The sequence below is a fragment of the Brachyhypopomus gauderio genome, chromosome 14 (assembly GCF_052324685.1).
Source record: "Brachyhypopomus gauderio isolate BG-103 chromosome 14, BGAUD_0.2, whole genome shotgun sequence".
Lineage (NCBI taxonomy): Eukaryota > Metazoa > Chordata > Actinopteri > Gymnotiformes > Hypopomidae > Brachyhypopomus > Brachyhypopomus gauderio.
This window is the reverse complement of record NC_135224.1, coordinates 8375210-8397722: the sequence shown is the minus strand read 5'-3', so window position 1 is coordinate 8397722 and position 22513 is coordinate 8375210. Positions and strand designations below refer to the sequence as shown.

The 22513-nt window shown below is 43.0% G+C and overlaps 1 protein-coding gene across 1 annotated transcript in view; it reads left to right on the top strand.

Moving 5' to 3' along the window:
• The first annotated feature begins 2526 nt into the window (after positions 1 to 2526).
• rbpjb (recombination signal binding protein for immunoglobulin kappa J region b) overlaps positions 2527 to 22513 on the top strand; it is a 40835-nt gene continuing 20848 nt past the window's right edge. Inside the window, exon 1 of the mRNA XM_076972477.1 lies at positions 2527 to 2738. Within this exon, the coding sequence (XP_076828592.1) occupies positions 2719 to 2738 (20 nt within the window). The 5' untranslated portion in view covers positions 2527 to 2718. The remainder of the gene's footprint in view (positions 2739 to 22513) is intronic.

Sequence of the window (22513 nt, the reverse complement as noted above, 5' to 3'; positions counted from 1 at the left end):
TGTGTGTGTGTGTGTGGGAGAGAGAGAGAGAGAGAGAGAGAGAGAGAGAGAGAGAGAGAGAGAGAGAGAGAGAGAGAGAGAGAGAGAGAGAGAGAGTGTAAGTAGAAAAATATCTGTTTTCCACATAGATAAAACAGTGAACTGTCTCCAAAGGATATAATCTGTATAGAGTATACTGCATTTTATTATATCTACAGAGGAGAGAGGTGACAAACCAACTACTTTGGACCTTTTTGATTGAATCTAATTTTTTTTGCTTGATTGATACTCTAGGTTTTGAATAGATAACCCTATTTTGTAACACAATGTGTGATTCGATGTGTTCACTACTTTTTATACAGAAAACTAATAACATTTCTTATCTTGAAAAACAGGGCCATGATAATGATGACTTTCTATTGTCGTAGAACCAACATAAGAAAGAGAAATGTCATCGGGGAACCCAGTGGCGCCCGTCCTTTTTGAAGGTGATCATCCTTCCTTTGGACTTCACATCCTCAACATTAGTCAAACTGTCTGCCCTCTAATCCTTTGGGCTTCCCCTGAAACACACACACACACACACACACACAAACAAATGGAATACATAGATATCTCGACTGTCTGAAACTCCAACACAGCAAAATGTCACATTATGATGCCTGCAGGTATCATTCATTATCTGATCTTAGACCAATTAATGAGTATGTGTATATTCACAATGTCTTTATGAACAAACTGTACAATTGTCATGTGAAAACTCAGAGAGCATCACATCACATTTAGTGCAGATGAAAATGTTTACTTGTAAATGATTCATACCATCCCTCACTTTAAACCTCCTTTGTTTTCCTTTTTAAGGTTCCATTTCTCTTTACATATATTTATTTTTCATCAGCCCACAACCTTCCTTCATTTTGATTGACTTTACATTAGGACAAATACGCAATAAATGACAAAAATAACATTTTTTAAAAGCCAAGGCAGGCAGTCACTAGTTTACCGCCCATATTTGTGGGTCAGAATGACAAAATCACATCTGGTTGGCTGCTGGTTCAGAACTGGTGAATGGAGCCCAGACTTTCTCTTGGCCAATTATAGAGGCAGTCATCGGCAATGGATTTACAGGCGGCACGCTTGTGGCTCAGTCGTGTTTGTATTGGCAGTGGCAGTGCGTTTATGGACCCCCTTAGATGGGTCGCTTCCATTAAAAATAATCATTCTAACCAAGAGCAAGTAAATGAGTGAAAGAAAGGCAGGAAGAGACAGAGTATACATAGTACCAAAGTGTATGAACACGGTGCATTCAGTAGTACTAAAAGGCTGTGGATGTCACATGTTGAACAAAACTCATCTAAGAATGGAATTCACGACATTATCAGTGATATCAGTGATCAGTAAGGTGGCTGGCTGAATCGCCAACATTGTCCCAGGACACTTGCAGTCATGATGAATAGTCATAAACAATGCATGGTGTGTGCATGAAGACAAAATAGTTTAAAAGGAACTTAGAAATAAACTTTAAACCATGACTGTAATTAGCTTTAAAAAAGTTATTATTTTTACAACAGCCTGGGATCAAAGATTAAATACAATAGTCAAATTTTAAAAGTCCATTTCAGAAATAGACATACGCAAAGGCTCCTGTGGTTGTGATCCTTTTTGAGGGCCCTATAGCATATGTACTCTTAGTTTTTACTGGTTTCATCTGCGAAAGATTTGGGAAATTTTATGCCTCCTATAAAACTACAAGTAACTGGAGGGCTTCCTAAATCGTAAAAAAAACAGAGGGGAAAAAAAGAGTGGAAAGTTGTCTCGAAGGGTCGGCACTCCCTGCTTCCACTCAGAGAGTCTTGGTGTCTCTGTTACTCTCTGTCATTTCCTTCACCACTCTAGCGCTCCGTCTCTCTCTCTCTCATCTTACTCTATCTTTCATTTATCCCTCCCTCGCTCTGACAGACTTATACAGTAACAAAAAAAAAAAAAAACACGTTGGAGACGTGAGGAGTTTGATATGCGAGCTGTGGCTGTCAAGAACAGAATTAAAAATGTTCTCAATACAGGTTGTCATGAAATCCCACAAACTGTATCAGAGGATTGGGTGACTACATTATGCCATATTTTTAAAGCTATTTTTAAACGACTTGTCATGCAAATACGTTTATTTGGGTCCGCGACTACGTTCAGACGTTTGTCTTTGTCGTTCTCTCAGAATGACTTTTGAGACGGTCGCTGTTTTTATTTATATCAGGTACAAATTACTAAACACATGCTGTGTATTTTAATCTAGCACACCGAATGTTTAACACGTATAGTTAAACAAAGACTATAAAACTAAAGTCTGGGCTATTTCGGTGCTCTTCTAGATAAAATGCTGCTTGTGCCAAAGGACAAAGTCTGCGTGGGAATGTCTTACAGTCTCCGCCGTGCAGACTACCGTGCACTGCGCCTCTCGCGAGGGGACGAGCGCGCTTCCACACTGCTCTATTGTGAGAGTTTTCCTACTCTCGCGAGATGTGAGAAGTTTCCCACGCCTGTTGTTGTGGCGTCTGCCCTTTTCTCTCACTCTCCCTGCCCCCCCTCCTCCTTCTTCTTCTCTCTGTCCTCGTCACCCGCCCCCTTTCTCTCTTTCTCCCTCGTCCCTTCATCTCCAGTCGGCTTGTGTTGTCTCGGCGGCTACTTGGTCCGGGGGAGAGAGGATCTCGCGAGTGTTGGAGTTTTGGTGAGAGTTTGTGGAAGATGGCGCCTGTTGTGACAGGGTAAGTCTGAGATTCACAACTGGTGGTGGTTACTGGAGTCAAACAGTTTATAAGATACTATTACTTTTGCCCCAAAACGCTCTCTTTAGATTTCAGCTCACAGGACCGGTTCCTCTCACGGTTATCTGCTGCTTCTTTTCCCTCCCGTGGCTGTATATGTTTATAATTAATTTGTGTGTGTGTTGTTCTCCCTCATTCGAGCAGCTCCTCTGTGGTGACTGGTGCTACACTGCGCCGTGTTGTGGCTTCGTGCATTGAACCCAACGCAGACGGCTACGCCTGCGTGCCACCCGAGGGCTAGCCAGCTCATATTTAGCCCCTAAAGACCGTTTATTTTTTGTGTGGCTTTTCCAACGTAACTAAAACGCACGCTATGCAGTATCGTTAAAATACACGCGAAAAAGACGTCGGCGCGATTGGGCGGTTACGCGCAATTTGAGATGAAACTCGCCGCACACATGCGCGTAACCTGGACGGTGAGATGTGGGGCTGGATGTCGGGGACAGGCGCTTTGTTTCGGGGGAGCCTCTGTTGTAGAGCAGATACCAGCGCTGTGGTCTGCGCATGTAGGTTAGCCACTTCTAATATTAAATGTCTGTGAGGACTTCAATACAGACGTGACCACAACCATGATTGTGTGTGTGTGTGTGTGTGTGTGTGTGTGTGTGTGTGCTCTTGGGTTGAAACGTTGTTGACCAAACAGCCCCGCCGGCTTTCCCATCGACCTCGCGTTGCAGACAAATGATTATTTGATGTCGAGTGCAAATGAGGACATTAAAGCTCCCAGATCGTGAACCAGCCTGAAATGTTAAGTGTTCGCAGGCTTTACGATTTATAGCGGTGTTGTGGAGCGAGTGTCTCGTCTGCCTTCTCTGTTACAATAGCGAAATATGCCACTTATGGACAAAGCTGAACCTCAGGGAAACATATGTAGCAAGTCCCTGTGGTGGTTGGCAGGTACCGATTACAGGAGATGGACCAGCACACACACACACGCCTGTCTGTTGGACACTAAGAGCACGGTCCATGCAGCCAGGAGGGGTTTTTTTTTGTCCACAGTTGCACTCGCAGGCACCCATTTTGCTTATAATTATTTTAATTTTTTTTGCTGTCCCTTGGCACCGGTTGCTTAGAAAAGTTAGCGTGAAAGTAATATAGAAACTAATATAGTTGCTCAAAATAAATACAGATTATGGTTGCATACAGCAGTATACCAGTGGGTTTAGTGATAGTAGCGTTTTATAATGATGCGAATGATTATTAAAACTGTTTGAAATTACTATTTAAGTTTCAGTGTTGCTTTAAAGAGAGTCTTTATTACCCTTCGTAATCGTTTGGGCAGCTCGGTAGGTGACAGACAGTGCCCCCCCCCCCCCCCCCCCCCCATTGGGCAGTGAGGGGGGGCTGGCGGGCTGGGCTCGTTTGGGGGCTTTTCCCGCAGACCTGAACGTGAGGGAAGACAGTCGCTGGCTGAATAGCCACCTGTCCGTCTGATTTTGTCGGCCGAAGCCGATTTTCTCCATCTGGAAGGAGGGAAGAGGGGAGATAGCATCGGTTAGTGATTTTTTGCTGAGGGGGAAGACAACATAAATAGAGTAATAGTGACATAAGGAGGCTTCATTAGCGTGAGAGATGGCGGCGCAGCGTCAGCGGCGGGAGACTTGGGTTCACGGCCCTTAGTGAGGGTCAGTAGTCCTATATGTGAGACTAGCTGAGAATACACATGAAAGACAACGGGCGTGTTGGAATCAGGACCTAATTTTGTTATCCGAATTTTTTTATCGGCTTTATTTTTGGAGCATGCCAAAATACACAAATTTGTACCAGTCCACTAGCAACTGTGTACAATCATTGGTGGAAGACAAAGCAAGGAAACAGTGGAAATATACAGTCTGCGGTTCACTGAATGGCAACTTGCTAAAAGTGCACTTTCACCTTTATCCTGTTGATATGCTTGGAGGGTGTGTAAATGGTCAAATTTGACATTTGTTGGGTCGTTTTTGACTGTATGATTGAAAATAAACACTCTTAAGGAGCCACTACTTGGAGTATGTGGTGGTTTTGTTAGATTTTCATGCTTAAGCCTTTTGCATTAATTCAGCATACAATCTCATTGTTTTTACAAAATTGTATTTTCTTCTTTTTGGTTCTATGGTAGAAATACTTTTAATTTTTGTGAAACAAGCACAGTATTCCATAAAGAATGAGCACAGAGAGAGAGACAGACATTAGGTATACTGGGTAAACTGCACCTTGACAACTCAATAATTAGCAGATCTCATGTTTAAAATGTCCTAAAAATGTAAACTAATCTTGGAATACACCACAAAATGGTTTCCCTCTTTGTCTAAAGAATAGCACAAAGGATGCCTCTAACATTTGTTATATTCTCAGAAAATAATGTTTTAGGGCAAAAGGTGTAACCAGCACATAGAAACTCTTGCCACTTGAGCAGTAATCTGCTTCACCTGGAATGATGAAAGAATTAATCACTTGTTCCAACATGATATGCCCCCAGGGATTGGGATTTGATTTACGGCAACATAGTTGGTTTTTCTTCTTCTTTTCTCCTTTTCCTTCTTTCTTTTTTTTTACATTTTCATTTTCTTTTCTTCAGTTTTCCTGGAATGTGTGCTGTTTGCCGGAAGAAAAGTTTATCCCCTTCTGTCCTATAAAATGGCTCTATAAAAGCTGCCTGCAAGGGACAGTGAAGTGAAGTGTGTGTGTTTGTGTGTGTGTGTGTATGTGCGTGCGTATGGGGATGTGGGTGGGTGGGTGTATGTGTAATGTGGGTGTGGTGTGTGGGTGTATGTGTAATGTGGGTGTGGTGTGAGGGTGGGTATCTTTACGGCTGGAGCCTGTTCCCACAAGGCATCTACCTATCATTAATGCCCGTTATTAAGTTAAAGATCTGAGAGAGGGAGAGTGAGAGACGGAGGAGAACAGAACTACACTCAGTGAATGGACTACAAAGGAGATGGCGTTGGGTTTAAAGAGAGATATCTGTTCTGATATACAACTAATCATTATCCCTCTAATCATCCCACTCCCAATTTGATGAGCAAGGTGAGCAAAGGTTAGACATGAAAGGTTACAAGAGCAAGGGCTCCCTGAACCTCACCTCAGCACATCTCTGTGGTACTTACAAAACCACCTAATTCTGAAGAGTGACAAAGTGGCTGCTGGCCCAAGAGATCAAGTGAGAAGAAAATAAAAGAAAGCTTGCCACTTATTGTAATAAAGCAGAGAGGTTCATGAGCTGTAACTTCTGCAAGCCACGAGAAAGCTCTTCATGTGTATTAACACTGAAGGGATGCAAGGAATATTAAAAAAAAGTGCTGATATTTGTGTTTCAAGGGAAATTGAAGCCACTGTGAGGTCATGAGTGGTTTAAATTATGTTGAGAATGCCTAAGTGATGTTTTTCATGCAAACCTACAGAGGTTTTACATGTGACACAAGAGGATGCTGATGGTTTGGATTCTGTGGAAATGCTAGAAACAAAAGACTACTCCAATTTGATTGGTTACTTGACTTGTCGACGTTTGACTAGCCTCCAACTGAAGTGGCCTGTTCCCTTGCGAAATGTAGCTGCAGTACCTTCGAAAAAAAATTACATTATTTGCTTGTGCGAGTTTGGTATGCTTTGAGTGGTTTTAGCTTTATCGAGGGGATCAGAGTGTCATTATCAGTTGCAGCCAAAAAGTGGCATTAGGATAGGTGTGTGTGTGTGTGTGTGTGTGGGGGGGGGGGGGGGGGTGCAGTTTAATGAAACAGTGGGCAGACTGGACAGAAATCCCAATTCCTCCATTGTGTTTGCTTTGGCTTGGTTTACGTGTGAGGAGAAAAAAAGCTTCTGAGAAGAGCAGTGTTTGCAGTGCCCTCATACATCAGTTTCCTCATTCTTTCACCAGCCTGTTGGTTACTATTACAGAACAGTCAAAGGAACTTTTCTCTCCTCACCGTGAGCAGTTGTGATTTTTTTAATCTAAACTCAAGCATGTTTCATTCAGAAAAAATGACGTGAACACCCTGCCCTGATACTCGAGCATTTCACCAACTTGAGCCCAGTTTACCATTGTCAAGCCAAACAGACTTTCTTCTTTATTTAAGGGACTCATATAATTTCTGGTAGGCTGTCAAACAAGACGGGAAGTATTTCTGAAAAGATATGAATGTAGAATGGGGAACTGACCCATTTGTCAAATGATAATAATATAATTATAGTATAATAACAAAGTGATTTTGATGTTCTTATTGTTGTAGTTAGTTGCATTTAAATTTGTTTTTTACCTGTAAAATGAACTGTCAGGATGAGTCAGTCTGACTGAATCTAACATGTTGAACATGCCCATTTTGTAGGCAGCAAAGATGACCAGTCCTGCGTTGATAAGTTGTTTGTTTTGGCTGGAGACAAAGGTCTTATGTTGTGGATTGACTGTGACTGACAGGGTATAGTCAGAGAGGGCTGGAGGAGTTTTCTTTTGTGTGGCTGTTTGTATGAGTTTGCCTAGTAACTGGAAACAGTGACATTTTAGTCTCTTTACTGTGACACTATGAATTGCTGCAATATGTGTAAGAACAGGAAAGAGAAAAGCCGTGACAGCAGATTGTTCATTAAGGCAACTCTCGTAACCTTTGGATTAAATTTCAAAGACTAGTCCGTTTAATTTTTGTATATTCTGACTTTTCTTGTCATCAAAATAAATAAATAAGTAGATACTTCACTGGGCTTCATAGGTTTCCCACAGGTATTTCATGCAGAGTGAAGTGTAATTAGATGATGTTAACGTGGTTTACCATCACTTCAGAAGCATGAGGTTTTTATAATGTGGAAGTGTAGTTGATATGGAAGAGTCAGAGTGCTGGGAGAGAAAAGGTTAGAAACTGGGTGTTAGAAAGCCAAGAACGATGTGAACGATTTACAAGGTTTGTGGCTCATGACACTAAAAGAATTACCTGAGGGTGTGAGCAGGGGGTTAGGGTGAAGAATCACAGATAACAGTGAACTTCATTTTAGATGCTTTGGCTGCTGATAGAATTGGAGTGAGAAAGAGGTTGAAAAGAGTAAAATTGTTCATGAGGTTATAATACACATTTGTTAAAACATTTTTTTTAACGCTTGTGTTTTCTTAGTGGCACTAGTTTTAAGTATTCTCTTCTGGTGTCCTGGTGGATGTCTAGGACGGAAGTTGAGAGAACAGAGGTAGTGTGGTTAGGATTATGCTGATGACACTCAGCTCAGCTTTTGGTATGTTGGTTGCTTAACCCCTTGTTGATGGGATATGTGTCCAAAACCTGCATCATCGTGGCTGTCCCTTCGTAGGAAACAAAGCGTAGAAGACGTTAGGTGCACAGCGATGATCACTTAAAATGCCACTAAACAATTCAAATGTAATTACGGCTCCAGCCACTGTTCAAATCCTTTAAATACATGTAATTTTCTTGACTGGCGTCAGTTTTCACATGGAATTGAGTGGAGTTTCAGGTCTACCTCGCAATAGACCGCGGATCGCATTGCTCCTGGCCGGCATGTTTAATCATCATGAAAACGGGGAGTTCCACCTCTTCTATGACGCTGCTGCACAAGCGGTCTCCCCCAGAGTAGCGAGAGTCCTGCCCCCCAGAACGGACTTCCTGTCATCAGGAGTGGAATGGAGAGAGAAAACAACGGTGATGATTTTCTGTGTGTCTACGTGTGTGTGTGTGTCTGTCTGTCATAACAGCACACAGAAACCAGATGGCAGGGTAGAATGTGACATAGTCGGAGTATCAATAACGTCTTCTGTCTTTCGCGTCTCTCTTCCTCTTTAGTTCCCTGCTAGGGTTCACAAGTGGGCTAAAGGGCAGAGGAGTTTTTTTTTTATTTTTTTTTTAGATGTCTCACTGCTTTCTTCTTTTCCCTCTTATTCTGTGTCATCAGAAAGCTATTTCCTTTCTGCTCTTTGAAGGGCTTCTGATTACACTCTATAGCGTTTTCGGGTTGAGGATATGAAAACTTACCCAAGGTATGTGACCGGTGTGTGGACCACTGAGGAAATATGCACAGAGTGTTTAAGTGTTAAGAGGTCATGGTTAGGCCACTGCACAACAAAAAGACAGGAGGGGACCGCTGACCCAGTTAGAACTTGGAAGTCCTGCGGAGCTAACATGATGGGGTTGACGGTGTCCATGCAAACGCTGACCTCACCTGCCTCACTGTTCTGTTCCTGCCTCTTCCTCTGCTGCACACGAGTCTTCCTTGCGCTCTAGCTGAAGACAGAGAGGAGCTGGGTCATAGTGGGTGCAAGGCCTCGGAGTCATATTCTGTGAGATCAGCCTACGCCAAAGGGTCTTCAGCCTCTGCATTGTTTCTGCAGGTCTTCAGTGAAACCCCTATTTAAAAAGGTGGTAGTGGGTTGTCTTTCTAACTTTTAATTCGAGATGTAATTCATCACTTTTTTTTTTGCAAGCTGCATGTCCTACCTGTTATAGTGCATGAACTACTAGTCAGTATTAGGATTAAAATGTGTAACTTGATCCTGCAATAATTCTGGACAATAAGGACTAGCGCTATAAGGACCAATTGTGCAATTCTCATGCTTTAGCATAAGGTACTGTAAAAGCAAGCAAATCCATTTCACTGAGGTCAACATTTACATTTGTTGGAGTTCCAACTTTGAAAAGATGTAAAACAGGTTTTGAACAGGCATCCTGTGATGAAGTCGGCCATCTGTCTGGAGGCTTGCGTGTAACTGGGCTTAACTAGTTGATCAACACAAGGACGACACAAGAGAAGTTTAACTCTCACAATATTCAAACACGACTGTACATAGTGTTTCTAGAGATGCACAAAATACCTAAAGACACACACGTATTTTGGTGGTCTGTTTATTGCGTTGCACAGACTCTGTTCTGACTGCCAATTTCTGATGCATGTTGTTTGGTGCCTGTTCCAACTAATATGCACAGGGTTAAATCTTGGAATGTATTATTGCAGCTGCAATCATTTGCTCATTTTGATTTCATACCTTATGCAGTCATACCTCTGTCTTCTGTCTGAAGCTCTTCTTAGCACAGCTAAGAAATATAATTGGATGAAAACAAATTGACCATTACACCCTACTCAATCAACAAATCACTGCCACGCTTAAGTGTATAGTGCCTGTGATTGCAATATTAATTAATATTAGAAATATTGAAACTATTAGTATAATGTAACCTTTAATAAAACATGTAGAAATGGCACACTATCAAATTTCCTCATAACTGAGTGATATTTAATCATTTAAAAAACACTGTGGAATGGTGGTTCAGTTGTTTGATACAAAACATAGGTTGTTGGTTTTTTGGTGAGATTTATTATTTATGCTAAGTTGGTACACATCATGCATATAAAAGAAAAACTTTGTTGACAAGGCTAAAGCATCACATGTGTTTGTCCTTCTGTTGCCATACAGTGTCTTTCTCTTAGTGAGATTATATTTATTGCCTTGGTCATCACCTGAGTGGGTTCCCAGCACACGCAGGCACACTAACACTCTTCCTCTCTCTATCCCTCCATCCTTCTCTCTCTCAACCTCTCCCATCTCCTTCTTTCTTTCTCACTCCCTCCCCTTCTATCCCCCCCTCTCCCCTTCTCTATCTCCACCTCTCTCTGCCTCCCTCTCTCTTTCTCTCCCACTCCCTCTCTTTGCTCAGTATGGCTGCCTCACTCACTGACTCCAGAAATTCATGGTTCACTTAGCACTTTTTAAATCTATAATTCCACATGATTCCAACATTGACATATTCTGTAAATTACTGTTCTACCTGCTACACCCCACACACACCATGCACTAAGTGGGGAGAGGGAGGGAGGGAGAGAGAGAGAGAGAGAGAGACTGACAGACTACCTGGACTACAAATCTCTCTTAACTCAACCTCTGCTTAAGACCAATGGAAATGTAACGATAGCTCAAATTAGTTTATTCTTCATCTTAAAACTCAGTGGACCAACGGCAAACTCGTCCATCTGTTTTTACATAAGGGTTGAGTACTAAAGCCGTAGAGTAATTAATATGAATTTAGAGAAGGAGAGTTTTCCTTGCGTAGTTATTCTTTCTGTTCAGCTTTGTTCCTGTCAGGTTTCTGCTGTTTCTTTTCCTTCACTCCCAGTCCTGAACTTCATCTACTTCACATTGTTTTTGTTTGTTTGTTTTTAAAAAAAAAAACAGATTAATAAATAAATCTCTGTTGGATGCAGATTTGTAATGAACACTTCTTAGATGCTTTGTTTGTCTCATTTAAATGGTGTCACTAGAAGGCAGATAAGCTGCTCACCACGTGTGGTTCTCAAAGCTACAGGACAGCAGTGCCAGCCGTCAGGCACGTGTGAAAGCCTGGATGTTTGCGTTGCGTTATGATTTTAGTCGTTAACGGGAAGAAAGCGTTTAAACTCTGCAGTTGTGTATAAGCTGTCCGCAAGCTGTTGTCATGTGACCCTGTGGCGTGCTGCTGCACAACACCATGCGCTCTCTTTCTCACGATATCCCATCCAGCAATTTTGGCTGAGACTGACCTGATTCTTATACGTGGTATCAGATCAGAACAATTTGTCGAACTGATAGTTCATTGGTGATTGTATCACGTTAGTGTATTGCATGCACACTAAGGGGGGAAAAAAGCAGGCGGAGAGAACGGCGGTAATAATCTGTAAGTAATATTTTATATTTTACATCATGCACATATAGATACACACATCTTCTCACCTCGCTCGGTTCTTCACAAAGGCGATAGCATTCGTCCAATTGGAAATAGTGGCTTCCTTTTCCTTATGAAACTTGGCTGTGGCTCACTCCAAAATGAGACCCCCCCCCAAAAAAAAAAAAAATAAATAAATAAATAAAAATAAACAATGCCAACGTGTGGACGGTCTGGCATAAACCAGAAGGGTTGTGTGGAGGCCGTTGAAGCTGCCATCAAAGCTCCTTTTTCTGCAGGGAGTTGAGAGTTCTGTTAAAGTCAGTCTCCCAGCAGGAACAAGTCTGGACACCAAACAGCCTCGGCATCAAGACAGTCAGACGAACTGGGTGGATCTTCTAATGGCTTACTTTCACACAATAACCATAGTTGTTGTCTTAAAATAAAAAAAAGATCATCATCATACTTCAAATGTCATTAATGTAGCTACATCTCAAGTTTCTCAACTTCAAGTTTGAAGCTATTAAGGAAGAGCAATGAACAAATGTATTATAAATGTATTATAGATGATGTTTGGTGGAGAGAGATTCATAAATTGTAGACATGTTACTGGAGATGTTACATTTACACTTGAATTACAGCCCCAGAAACTAGCCAGATGTGACCTTGCACTCTGTGATTGTTCATTTCTGAGGGATTGAAAGCAAATAGTGTGTCCAACACACTTATGCTCTGAAATTGGATCCATTGCATTAAAATTAAATGATTCAGTCTAGGGCAATCCAATTAGTCTCTTTTTAAGCTTTGCAACTGAAACATAACGCCGTTTCAAACGCGGGTGTCGTAGATCCCCCCCCCCCCCCCCCCCCCCCGTTTCCCCCTCCAGACACCATATTGTATCTCATTGTGTCTGCAGCCAAAACTTGCCCATTTCCTAAATGAGAGAGCCTGCACATTAAGACCAGCTAAAGTCAATCCAATATACGTGTGGGGTGTGTGCTCATTACACCACGAGGATGAGCAGCCTTTTTTAATACCCTTTTTTACCCACGCTGGGTCACGAGGCAAACCAGTAAAAAGAGGGACCCGCCCTGCTCTTTTTTTCCCTTTTTCCTTTCCCCCCCTTTTGTGTCTAGTGTGTCCAAGACGCTCAGGACTGAAAGCATACACGCGGTGTGTGCATGCGCACGGGTGATTGTTTTAGGCGGTCGGCCAACAGCAAAACGGCTCTCCAGAAAGTCCCATATGGAGCTTCTATGCGCCCTGCTTGATGTTGGAAGTGGTCATGGAGAGGGAGAAGGAGAGGGAGAGTGTTCTTTGACTTTTCCCTGTCATTAAAATATTCCCTTGACAAGCGAGGAACCGGTGCTGCGGGGCCCGACCATATGCGTCTTGCCTCAGGCGACCTGGGTCGGCCGAGCCTAACAAGCAAAACAGAACCGCCCGGGCCTGAACCTCTTACAGCGCGCTACCATTGGTGTGTGTGTGTGTGTGGGGTTGCATTTGAGGAAATTAGAGAGATGTCTTAGTGAGTCCAAAATAGGACACTGTGTTTAACTATTCTCACTCCTGCTTCTTAGATGATGTGGTACAGAACAATAGAAATGGCATTGCAGGACACATTGGGGGCGTTCCTTCTTTTCTGACTATCTGGTCCAAATCTGGAGATTGGCCAAAGCCCTCATCTACTTGCAGACCGTTCCATTCCATTTCAGCGCATCCGATGACCCAAAACGACCCAATCAGATTCACCCCAGAAACACACTTCCGCACTTAAAAGCCCGTTACACTGGTCCAGGTGCTGGTCTGAAGGAACGGCGTATGGCTGAATTTGGCTTGGGGACAGTCTGTGGAACAGGTTTACCCTAATTATGTCTTGAGTCCTTCCTCTCTCCCTCTTATACGTCCAGATTTCCTTGGACGTTGGTGCACAGATAGTCATGTTTGTATGGAGCTGTGCCCCTTCGGTGTGGTGCCTCCCAGGCGTGTGCATGTTGGCACCGTGCAGGACAAACAGTACTATACCCAGCAACAATCTACTGCAGGATCTACATGGATTTGGTTTTTGGAACATGCGTGTTCTATTTGCGCTAACTAAAAGTTCCAGTTTTTTCTAGTGGTGGGACTTTAACGCGTTAATTTCGATTAATTAATTACAGGGGAAATAACGAACTAAAAATCTTTTTTTCGCATTTTAACGCATTTAACGCATGAGACACTTGCACCGTGGAATGTTTCTCAGTGTACGAGTTCCAGACATACAGATTATATGGACGCACAATAGGATCATGATGGAGATGACTGAAGAGGCTACGCTGGTGGATGGGACATTTAAATATAAGAAACACAAGTACAAACACAAATAGTGTTATTTGCACTTTATGTAGGAAGGAGTTCGCTTATCACAGGAGCACTTCCACCCTTTGTTACCACCTCAACATAAAACATGTTGGGGCTAACGCGCAGGTCAGTAATGATAACTTAGCTGCTAAATGTATTCCTAGTACGAGCAAACAGTGTCGCCAGTCAACACTTGACCACATGTCGGGGTTCAAATTAAGAAACAAAATGTCAAAGTCCATGTCAGACAAATTGACCAATTCACTGGCGAGATGGATTGTTGTGGACTGTAGACTGCTCTCTGTGGTTGAAGACTTAAGTAAGACGCGGCGAGTTTAAACGCCTCCGCCGTTCGCGGAGGTTCGCGGAGTTGCACGCTACAGTCACTCGCAAAAGTATAATCCAGGCTTTACAAGAAGCGCTGCAAATTGCGTCAGCTGATGCAAGTTACGAACTGCCGTCCAGAAAGACAATGTCGAAGAAAATCCAGCAGCTGTATGATGAGGAAAGGGAAGTAAAACAGGTTATTGTGAAGAGCGCCACAAATGTGGCTCAGACTGGGGATCACTGGACCTCTGTTAGCAACAAGAATTATCTTGGTGTGACAGCTCCTATTATAGATGATGAATGGAAGATCCAGTCCTTTGCTTTGAGCATGCAGAAGACCACTTCTAGGCACTATGGAGATGCCTGTGTAGAGGACTTTATGGCTGTGGCAGAGGCCTGGGAAATTAAAGAAAAAGTCTACCATCTAAAATGGTATTAAAAAAGATCTTCTGATTTACTTCAGTTCTTCTTATTCTTCCAATATCCTGAGCAAAACTCCCAAAATTAAACAACATTTTTGGTCAGAATTTCCAGTGTTCTGAAAACAGTACTAGACTGGTGTGTAGTAGACTGGTGGAAAAATAAACAAGATGTTGAAGTTTATGCTTTAAATGTTCATTGATTCATTCAAACTTAAATTTCTCATGTTAAATACTAAAATGCGATTAAAATCAGTGTTGTATAAAGTATTAGAGACCCATACTTGAGTAAAAGTACAAGTACTCTATCAAAACTTGAGTAGAAGTTGAAGTGTTCTTAAAAAATTTTACTTAAGTAGAAGTACAGAAGTATTCGGCATTTTTTGTACTTAAGTAGTGCAAGTAGTTTATTCTAAAATTTATTTTAGAATAAGGGTGAGTCTACTAAGGGTGAGCCTACTGCCCTGCGTTTACCCTCAATAAATGCCCTTACCCTATAAAAACACTACACTATAAAAATGGGCACATGATTAGTCAGCATGAAAAGAGACACGGCTTACTGTTGATAAAAACACATCGGCTTTATGATTGCCAGCTAATGTTAAGTGAACACTGCAGCACGTCATGAACATAGTTAGGTTAGTTATTAGCTAATTATGTTAGCTCAAGCTGGCGTGTCACCTGTACATTATATTTATAACTTACATTAATGTGTTTCTTCAAGTTCGAAGGTGAATTTTTGAAGGCCAATATTTCACCCTCTTTAGGGAGGCAGAGATGGCACTTCATCCTATAGGAATTTACTTTCATTCCAGCAAACACTGTCTCTAGGTAGGGCCAGGGTGGTCTCCTTCCTCACCTTCACCACCACGATCACTCAATGTTGAAGGTGTGGAAGGTGCCAATATATGGACATTAAAACGCCATCAAGCTTATTATGCAGCACTTATGCAGCTATTCTGCTGTTACCAAACACAATACCATCTCTTTAATGAGATAAAAAGCAAATAATTTGGAATAATTTCGAGTATATGTGCATTTGTATAAATATGTAAATTAAGCTGAAGGTGCTGGAAAATACTGAAAATGGACCTTCAAAATGGACTTCGCACGCACAAAAATCGAGAGTTGCACGACTGCGTGCGTGGCCAACGCGCATGGAGCCACCGCGATTGCGTCATTTTTGCCGTGCGGACCCTTGCGGCAGTCACGATGTGTCAAGTGAACCTAGATTACGAAACTCAAGTGTTCAGTGAAGGCAGCAGCAGAGTAAATGAGACGCGACCGGAGCATGCGCAGTTTTCTCATAAAACAGCTTGATCCGGTGACGGCGCCAGCTAATATGTTTATAATTGTAACGAGTAACTATACAGCACGTAAAAAATGTATCAGAGTAAAAGTATTAAACTGATGGAAAATATGTAATGAAGTAAAAGTGGAAGTAGGAGAAAAAAATAATACTCCAGTAAAGTACAGATACAGCATTTTAGTACTCAAGTACAGTAGTGAAGTAGTTCTACTTCGTTACTATACAACTCTGATTAAAATGCGATTAATTTCTATTAATTAATTACAAAGCTTCTAATTAATTCAAAAAAATTTTTTAATCGCGTCCCACCCCTAGTTTTTTCATCTTATCAAACCTTATCCAATGGTGTTCAAAAGAACCAGTTTAAACTTTGTGTCCAGGATTCACAAGAGCAACTGTGTTGTAAATGGTTTTCTCATAGAAAACAGATGCTGCAATTTCAGTGATTGCATCATTAAATGGTTAAAGTAAGCAAACAAACAAAAACAAAAACTGTTGTAAAAAGCGCTATATAAATAAATTTTGATTGATTGAAAAATGAACAACAAATTATCAGTGCATTGTCCGAACATATTGAAGAGTCAATCTCTGGTTCTTCATCCTGGCCAAACACTGTCGGTGTGCCCCGGCTTAATAATCACCCATACAATGACATGTGAAATACAATATAGCACGAAAAAGCAACCCGGTCCCATAAACTTTTATTCATAATCCAGTTCCTGACACCATATAAAATGCTTCTGTTGGCAGGGTGTGCTTGTATTGTTAAGTGACATCGGGAAGATGGTATTTCTCAGTAAGCCGCCACTGTAAGTGTAGTCGCAGCAGTTAGCTCTCAGAAATTTATCTCTCTGCCTGCAGGCACCTGACATGCAGGATATGCTTCTAACTTACTGCCCACCAACACACTGTAGCTCACATTTTTACACTTTAACACACAGCATGATTGTACACACACACACACACCGGGTTTTGTCTGTCCACAAACTGACTTCTTCCCCTTTTCTGAATTATTCAGTAACTTTAATCACAGATTTCATAGGAGAGAAGACCCCCCCCCCCCACACACACACACCCCACACACACACTTCTAATTTGCTCCTGTTCGATAATATCACAGACTTAAATCCCTGGGTAATTTGCAGCAGGGATGTTGACAGATGTGTAAACGTGTAAGGGAGAGCACAGATGTCTGTTTCCTTCACACAGTGTTTGTCCATGATTGGCTGAAAAGTACCAGATAGCTGTTTGCCAACATGGGCAAAAGCAAGAGAACACAGAGCACAGTGCCAGGATATGTGGCACACACCAGATGTGCCCCACACACACTCAAATGATCTACAATGCAAGTAAATTCAGTTCTAAAATCTATCTACATTATGAATGCTTTTGCATACCATATATTACTTTTTAGTAGGGAAATATGCTATAAATTGGACAAAAAACATTCATGGAAACGAGGCAAAATTGTTATCTAAAAACACCTATAGCACCTGGAGATTTTTAAGTAAAAAAATGCCACATTTAATTTACAAAAGGAGTATTAAACAAATTATTTTTTTTTACATTTACAATGTGTTCTTATAACTTTATAGCCACATAATTAGAAACAGTTTCCTTGATGACATAGACAAACAAGAGAAAATGCCAGGTGAGATCAGTTTACTCGATAACACTGACAACATCCTTTACATGATCGTTCTGCTGTATCATTTCTCAGAAGTGCATGCCTGTCTGTGGTGTCAAAGTACCACTGTTAAAATTTGAGTTTTGAGTTTGACTTTTTCTGATCGTTTTATATTATGGGTATGCGTGTTTCGTTGCTTTAAGCATTCCACTGCATGCATGTTTAAGTTGGTAAAAAAAAAAAAATCTCAGTTCCCATTTTTTCCCATAACATTTGTATCTGGTTTTGGAGGCAAAAATGTGTATTTGATATGTTGAGATGTTAAAGTATATAGGCATAGCTTTTGATAGTTACGTCATCTGAGTTCTACATCAAATGACCACCTGACTTGATCTTGTCTCTGTCATAAGAGCCATAATAACATCTGGACTTGGTGAAGAACTGAGAAAGGTCATGTGCTCTTTGGGCTTTGTGCTTTGCCCCTGTTTCATGATGAGCTGTTTGATTGGCTTGCCTGACTTGTGTTTGATACACTTCCTCAAATGAATGTGCAGCAGTTTTGTAATCAAGATCGAATGACTGCTGGGTGATGAATGGTGCATCACTTCCCAGTCAGTGTTCATGGTAAGTTTCACCATCAGGCCATTTTCCACCACAGTGCCTAGCTCGGCTGTTTTCTGGCCATGAGCAGTGTGTAAACGGACGTGACGCTGTTGTCCACGTGGTCTCCAGGGCAGCTGTGGGTTAATGAGGGCCGCCTCAAATGGACTGAGGCTAAGATTTCACAAAAATAAAAAAATAAATATTGAGAGTGTGTTGGGTGAGAGTGAGTTCATATGTGTGGACCTGACCCGTCCCACCCACACTTGGCATGACAAGGTGCAAATGCTGTTGACTACAAAACACTAAATCATGAACTCTGAACTCTTACCCTGGGCCTTAGATGTATAAATCAGTAATAGCCCATGTTATTGTAATCGTAGTAAGGTAGTAATGTAGTAATATATATATATATATATGTGTGTGTGTGTGTGTGTGTGTGTGTGTGTGTGTGTGTGTGTGTGTGTGTGTGTGTGTGTGAGATCCATAGGTGTAAAAAAGGCATTTGGAGACACTCACGCTGTGGTCAGAAAATGCTGTGTATTTTCATTGATCTTTGCACTAAATAACTATGTTCACCACCACTACATCCTTTTTTCACAGCCTTTTAATTGGTAGCACTGAGGATGAACATGGTGAAATAAGCTAGAGTTAGTGTGAGAGAACTGTTGAAATGATGCTGTGTCTGGTAGAGGTTTGTCAATTAACGTAACACACTTCATTCACTACCTTAGCAGATTGTATTGCACAATCGACTCAAGTCGAGTGACACCTGTAATTAGATATGCTAACGGGCATCTCTGGCAAAAATTGTTCGCCGAAGAAATTACATCAAAATTTCCATTTCTAAAAGACTGACACCCTATCGCCTCAAAAAAAAGCATCCCAACCACATGACGCTCAGTCATCCTATGTATTCAGGAAATGGTTGTTGCGCCAAAGTTTTGAGTTGTGAAATTACATCATTCTTACTTCCTTTTGGAAAAGTGAGAGTGTTTCCCCCCCGAGTCACTTAATATAGACGCTGAGCCAGTCCACACCCGTAATGACTCGAGCTTCTGCCAGTTCAGTGACCTTGAGCAACATGTAGTCTTTCCATGCAGCAGGAAGTTATATACTGGCTTAGACACTCATCACACTCTTGGAGTGGATAGAGGGGAAACCGATTACAACTGGGTTTTTTTTGCAGGAAATTGTTCTCTGTTGAATGATTTTCTAAAATTTAAATAGTTTGCTCTGAAATGTCTTGAATGCTGTTAAGAAAACCGCATACAACACGCTCACTGTTATTATGGCTACAGCCACGGAACCGTAGCGCTTCTGTGTTGGTTGAACGCAGTAAACGGATATGCTCGATTGACTCGACCCCAGTGAAGCGGCGTTTTACCGGCCGGAGGGAACGGAGGACGTGTCCCACTGGTCCTCACCCTCCATCCCAGATCCCAGAGAGAGGAGGGGAAGTAATGGAAGTACGCCAAAACTGGATAATGTGCAGAAAACCAGATTAAAACACAGTTCGCACAGGACTTCCCTTTCCTCTGTTGAACTGCTCTCGTAAGTGTTCACGGGAGGTAAATGTTGGCGGCTGCCACTGGCCTGCATCCTCATGCATCCTCGCGCTCGCCTGCATCCTCACGCATCCTCGCGCTCGCCTGCATCCTCACGCATCCTCGCGCTCCGCCTGCATCCTCACGCATCCTCGCGCTCGCCTGCATCCTCACGCATCCTCGCGCTCGCCTGCATCCTCGCGCTCGCCTGCATCCTCACGCATCCTCGTGCTCTCCTGCATCCTCACGCATCCTCGCGCTCTCCTGCATCCTCACGCATCCTCGCGCTCGCCTGCATCCTCACGCATCCTCGCGCTCTCCTGCATCCTCACGCATCCTCGCGCTCTCCTGCATCCTCACGCATCCTCGCGCTCGCCTGCATCCTCACGCATCCTCGCGCTCTCCTGCATCCTCACGCATCCTCGCGCTCTCCTGCATCCTCACGCATCCTCGCGCTCTCCTGCATCCTCACGCATCCTCGCGCTCTCCTGCATCCTCACGCATCCTCGCGCTCTCCGCCTGCACCTCACGCACCTCACCCTCTCGCGCTAGACTCCGCATCCTCGCGCTCGCCTGCATCCTCGCGCTCGCCTGGCATCCTCACGCATCCTCGTGCTCTCTCTGCATCCTCACGCATCCTCGCGCTCGCCTGCATCCTCACGCATCCTTCGCGCTCTCCTGCATCCTCACCGCATCCTCGCGCTCTCCTGCATCCTCACGCATCCTCGCGCTCTCCTGCATCCTCACGCATCCTCGCGCTCTCCTGCATCCTCACGCATCCCTCGGCGCTCTCCTGCATCCTCACGCATCCTCGTGCTCTCCTGCATCCTCACGCATCCTCGCGCTCTCCCTGCATCCTCACGCATCCTCGCGCTCCTCCTGCATCCTCACGCATCCTCGCGCTCTCCTGCATCCTCACGCATCCTCGCGCTCTCCTGCATCCTCACGCATCCTCGCGCTCTCCTGCATCCTCACGCATCCTCGCGCTCGCCTGCATCCTCACGCATCCTCGCGCTCTCCTGCATCCTCACGCATCCTCAGCCTCTCCCATCCCCCATCCTCATGCTCTCCTGCATCCTCACACTTTGTCTTTTTCTCCTCTCGACTTTCCCTGCAGTTCTATTCATTACGGCGTTGGCAGGGGTGCTGTTGCGTGGTGAGAGGCAGCGAGTGGACCCTGACTAGTATGCTCTCTGCTTTCTCCCTGCTGTTGGTGTGAAATCCTTACTGTTGGTGTGAAACTCCTTACTGAGGGACTTTCTCTGGGGGACAGTGGGCTGTATCGGTCAGACGCGAGTGGAAGCGAGAGGCTCAACACATGACCTCACTGTCCAAACAGGAAATGGCTTCAGCTGCCATCTTTGCAGGTTTTTTTTTTCCACCTTCTAATTTGCACCTGTGTGTGTGTGTGTGTGTGTGTGTGTGTGTGTGTGTGTGTGTGTGTGTGTGTGTGTGTGTGTGTGTGTGTGTGTGTGGTGTGTGTGTGTGAGGGGGAGGGGGAGAGAGAGAATGAAAGAGAGGTGAGGATGTGAGGAGTAGACAAAGAAGCAAGGACTTTTTTGTCCCTGTGAACTCAAGTGAGGCTAAGACTAATTTCTCCAGACCAGCTCACATTGTAAAAAAGGAAAAAAAGGTTTTTTCAGAACCACTGGGGGAAAAGGGGGATGTGTTGGTGTGAGCTGTCATGTATAGGCCCTCACCAACACACCAGTGGGCAATATTTTAGCATATTAACACAGGCTAGGCACAACAAGGTGCAAACACTGTTGATTAATCAATATAACATGTTAACCAGAGCAGACCTCTAAGAGACGCTTGATTTTCCTTTGTGTCAGGATATAAGAAATGGTAATTTCATGGACTTTATTATGGTTTTTTTTTTTTTTTTTCACTCATTATTTTTCTTGACACCTTTTAAAAAGATGATAACACATTGACAAGTAGTGGAAATTACTTTCATGTGGTCCTTCACTTCCACAGTCTTCATTTTTGGATACAGAACAACCCATGATTGTTATTTATAACTCACTCAGGCGCACAGCTGTGTCTTGCACTCGTCAGGGCTGTGACAACCCTTCAATAACGAAGTCTCGCTAGTAATACTCTTCCCTGCTTAAAGGTTGTTAATTGAAAACTATTTCCTGTTGACAGACACCCCCCCCCATTCCCCACTACTGCTCTGTGTTTGTTTGTTTTCATTTGAGGTAAGAGCTACTACTTGGCTAGCTTGATTTTAATGTGGTCAAAGCCATCTTTTGATAAATCTTTTTTGATAAAAAAAGTTAGAATTTTTTAACCTGTTGCACTTGTCTCAGATTTCTTATCTGGGATGTTTTGACTTTTAAAACATAATACGGACGAGCTCTTAGCTAAGCAGTTTTGCTTTGTCTGGTTGTGTTAGTTGGACGTTCAGCTAACGAGCGGTCAGACCCTCAGTCCTTTCTCTGCGTTCTTGTTTATCAAACACAAGGGGAGTCAACACAAGGTTTTACTTCCAGAACCAGGGGAAAGTGAGTAATTAAATGTGTGAAATAGCCAGCAACCACTTCCATGAGAAACCGGCTGTTAAAAACCGGAACAACTTCCATATGTTATGAAAAAGGACCAGGCTTAAATTAACTTTTAAAGAAATCTTCATCCCCCCCCCCCCCCCCCCCCCGACATTCAACACCCAGTTCTGTGTCCTTGAGGTGGGGGGGGGGGGGAGCTGTACACTGGCACAACACCGAGGGGTGGTGTGTAAGAGTTGTGCTTCACATCACCATGTCCTTGGTTTTTACAACCAATTTAATTCTGGCACTACTAATAAAGACACATTTGCTTCCCTATTCATCTTCATCAGATCTAAAACTCTCGGGGTGTAAAGTCCGAGGTTGGTTAGAATATTGTGGATCTGTTAGAGAGCTTAATTGCGTATTGTACTTTTTGGAATAAGGCCAGAGGCTT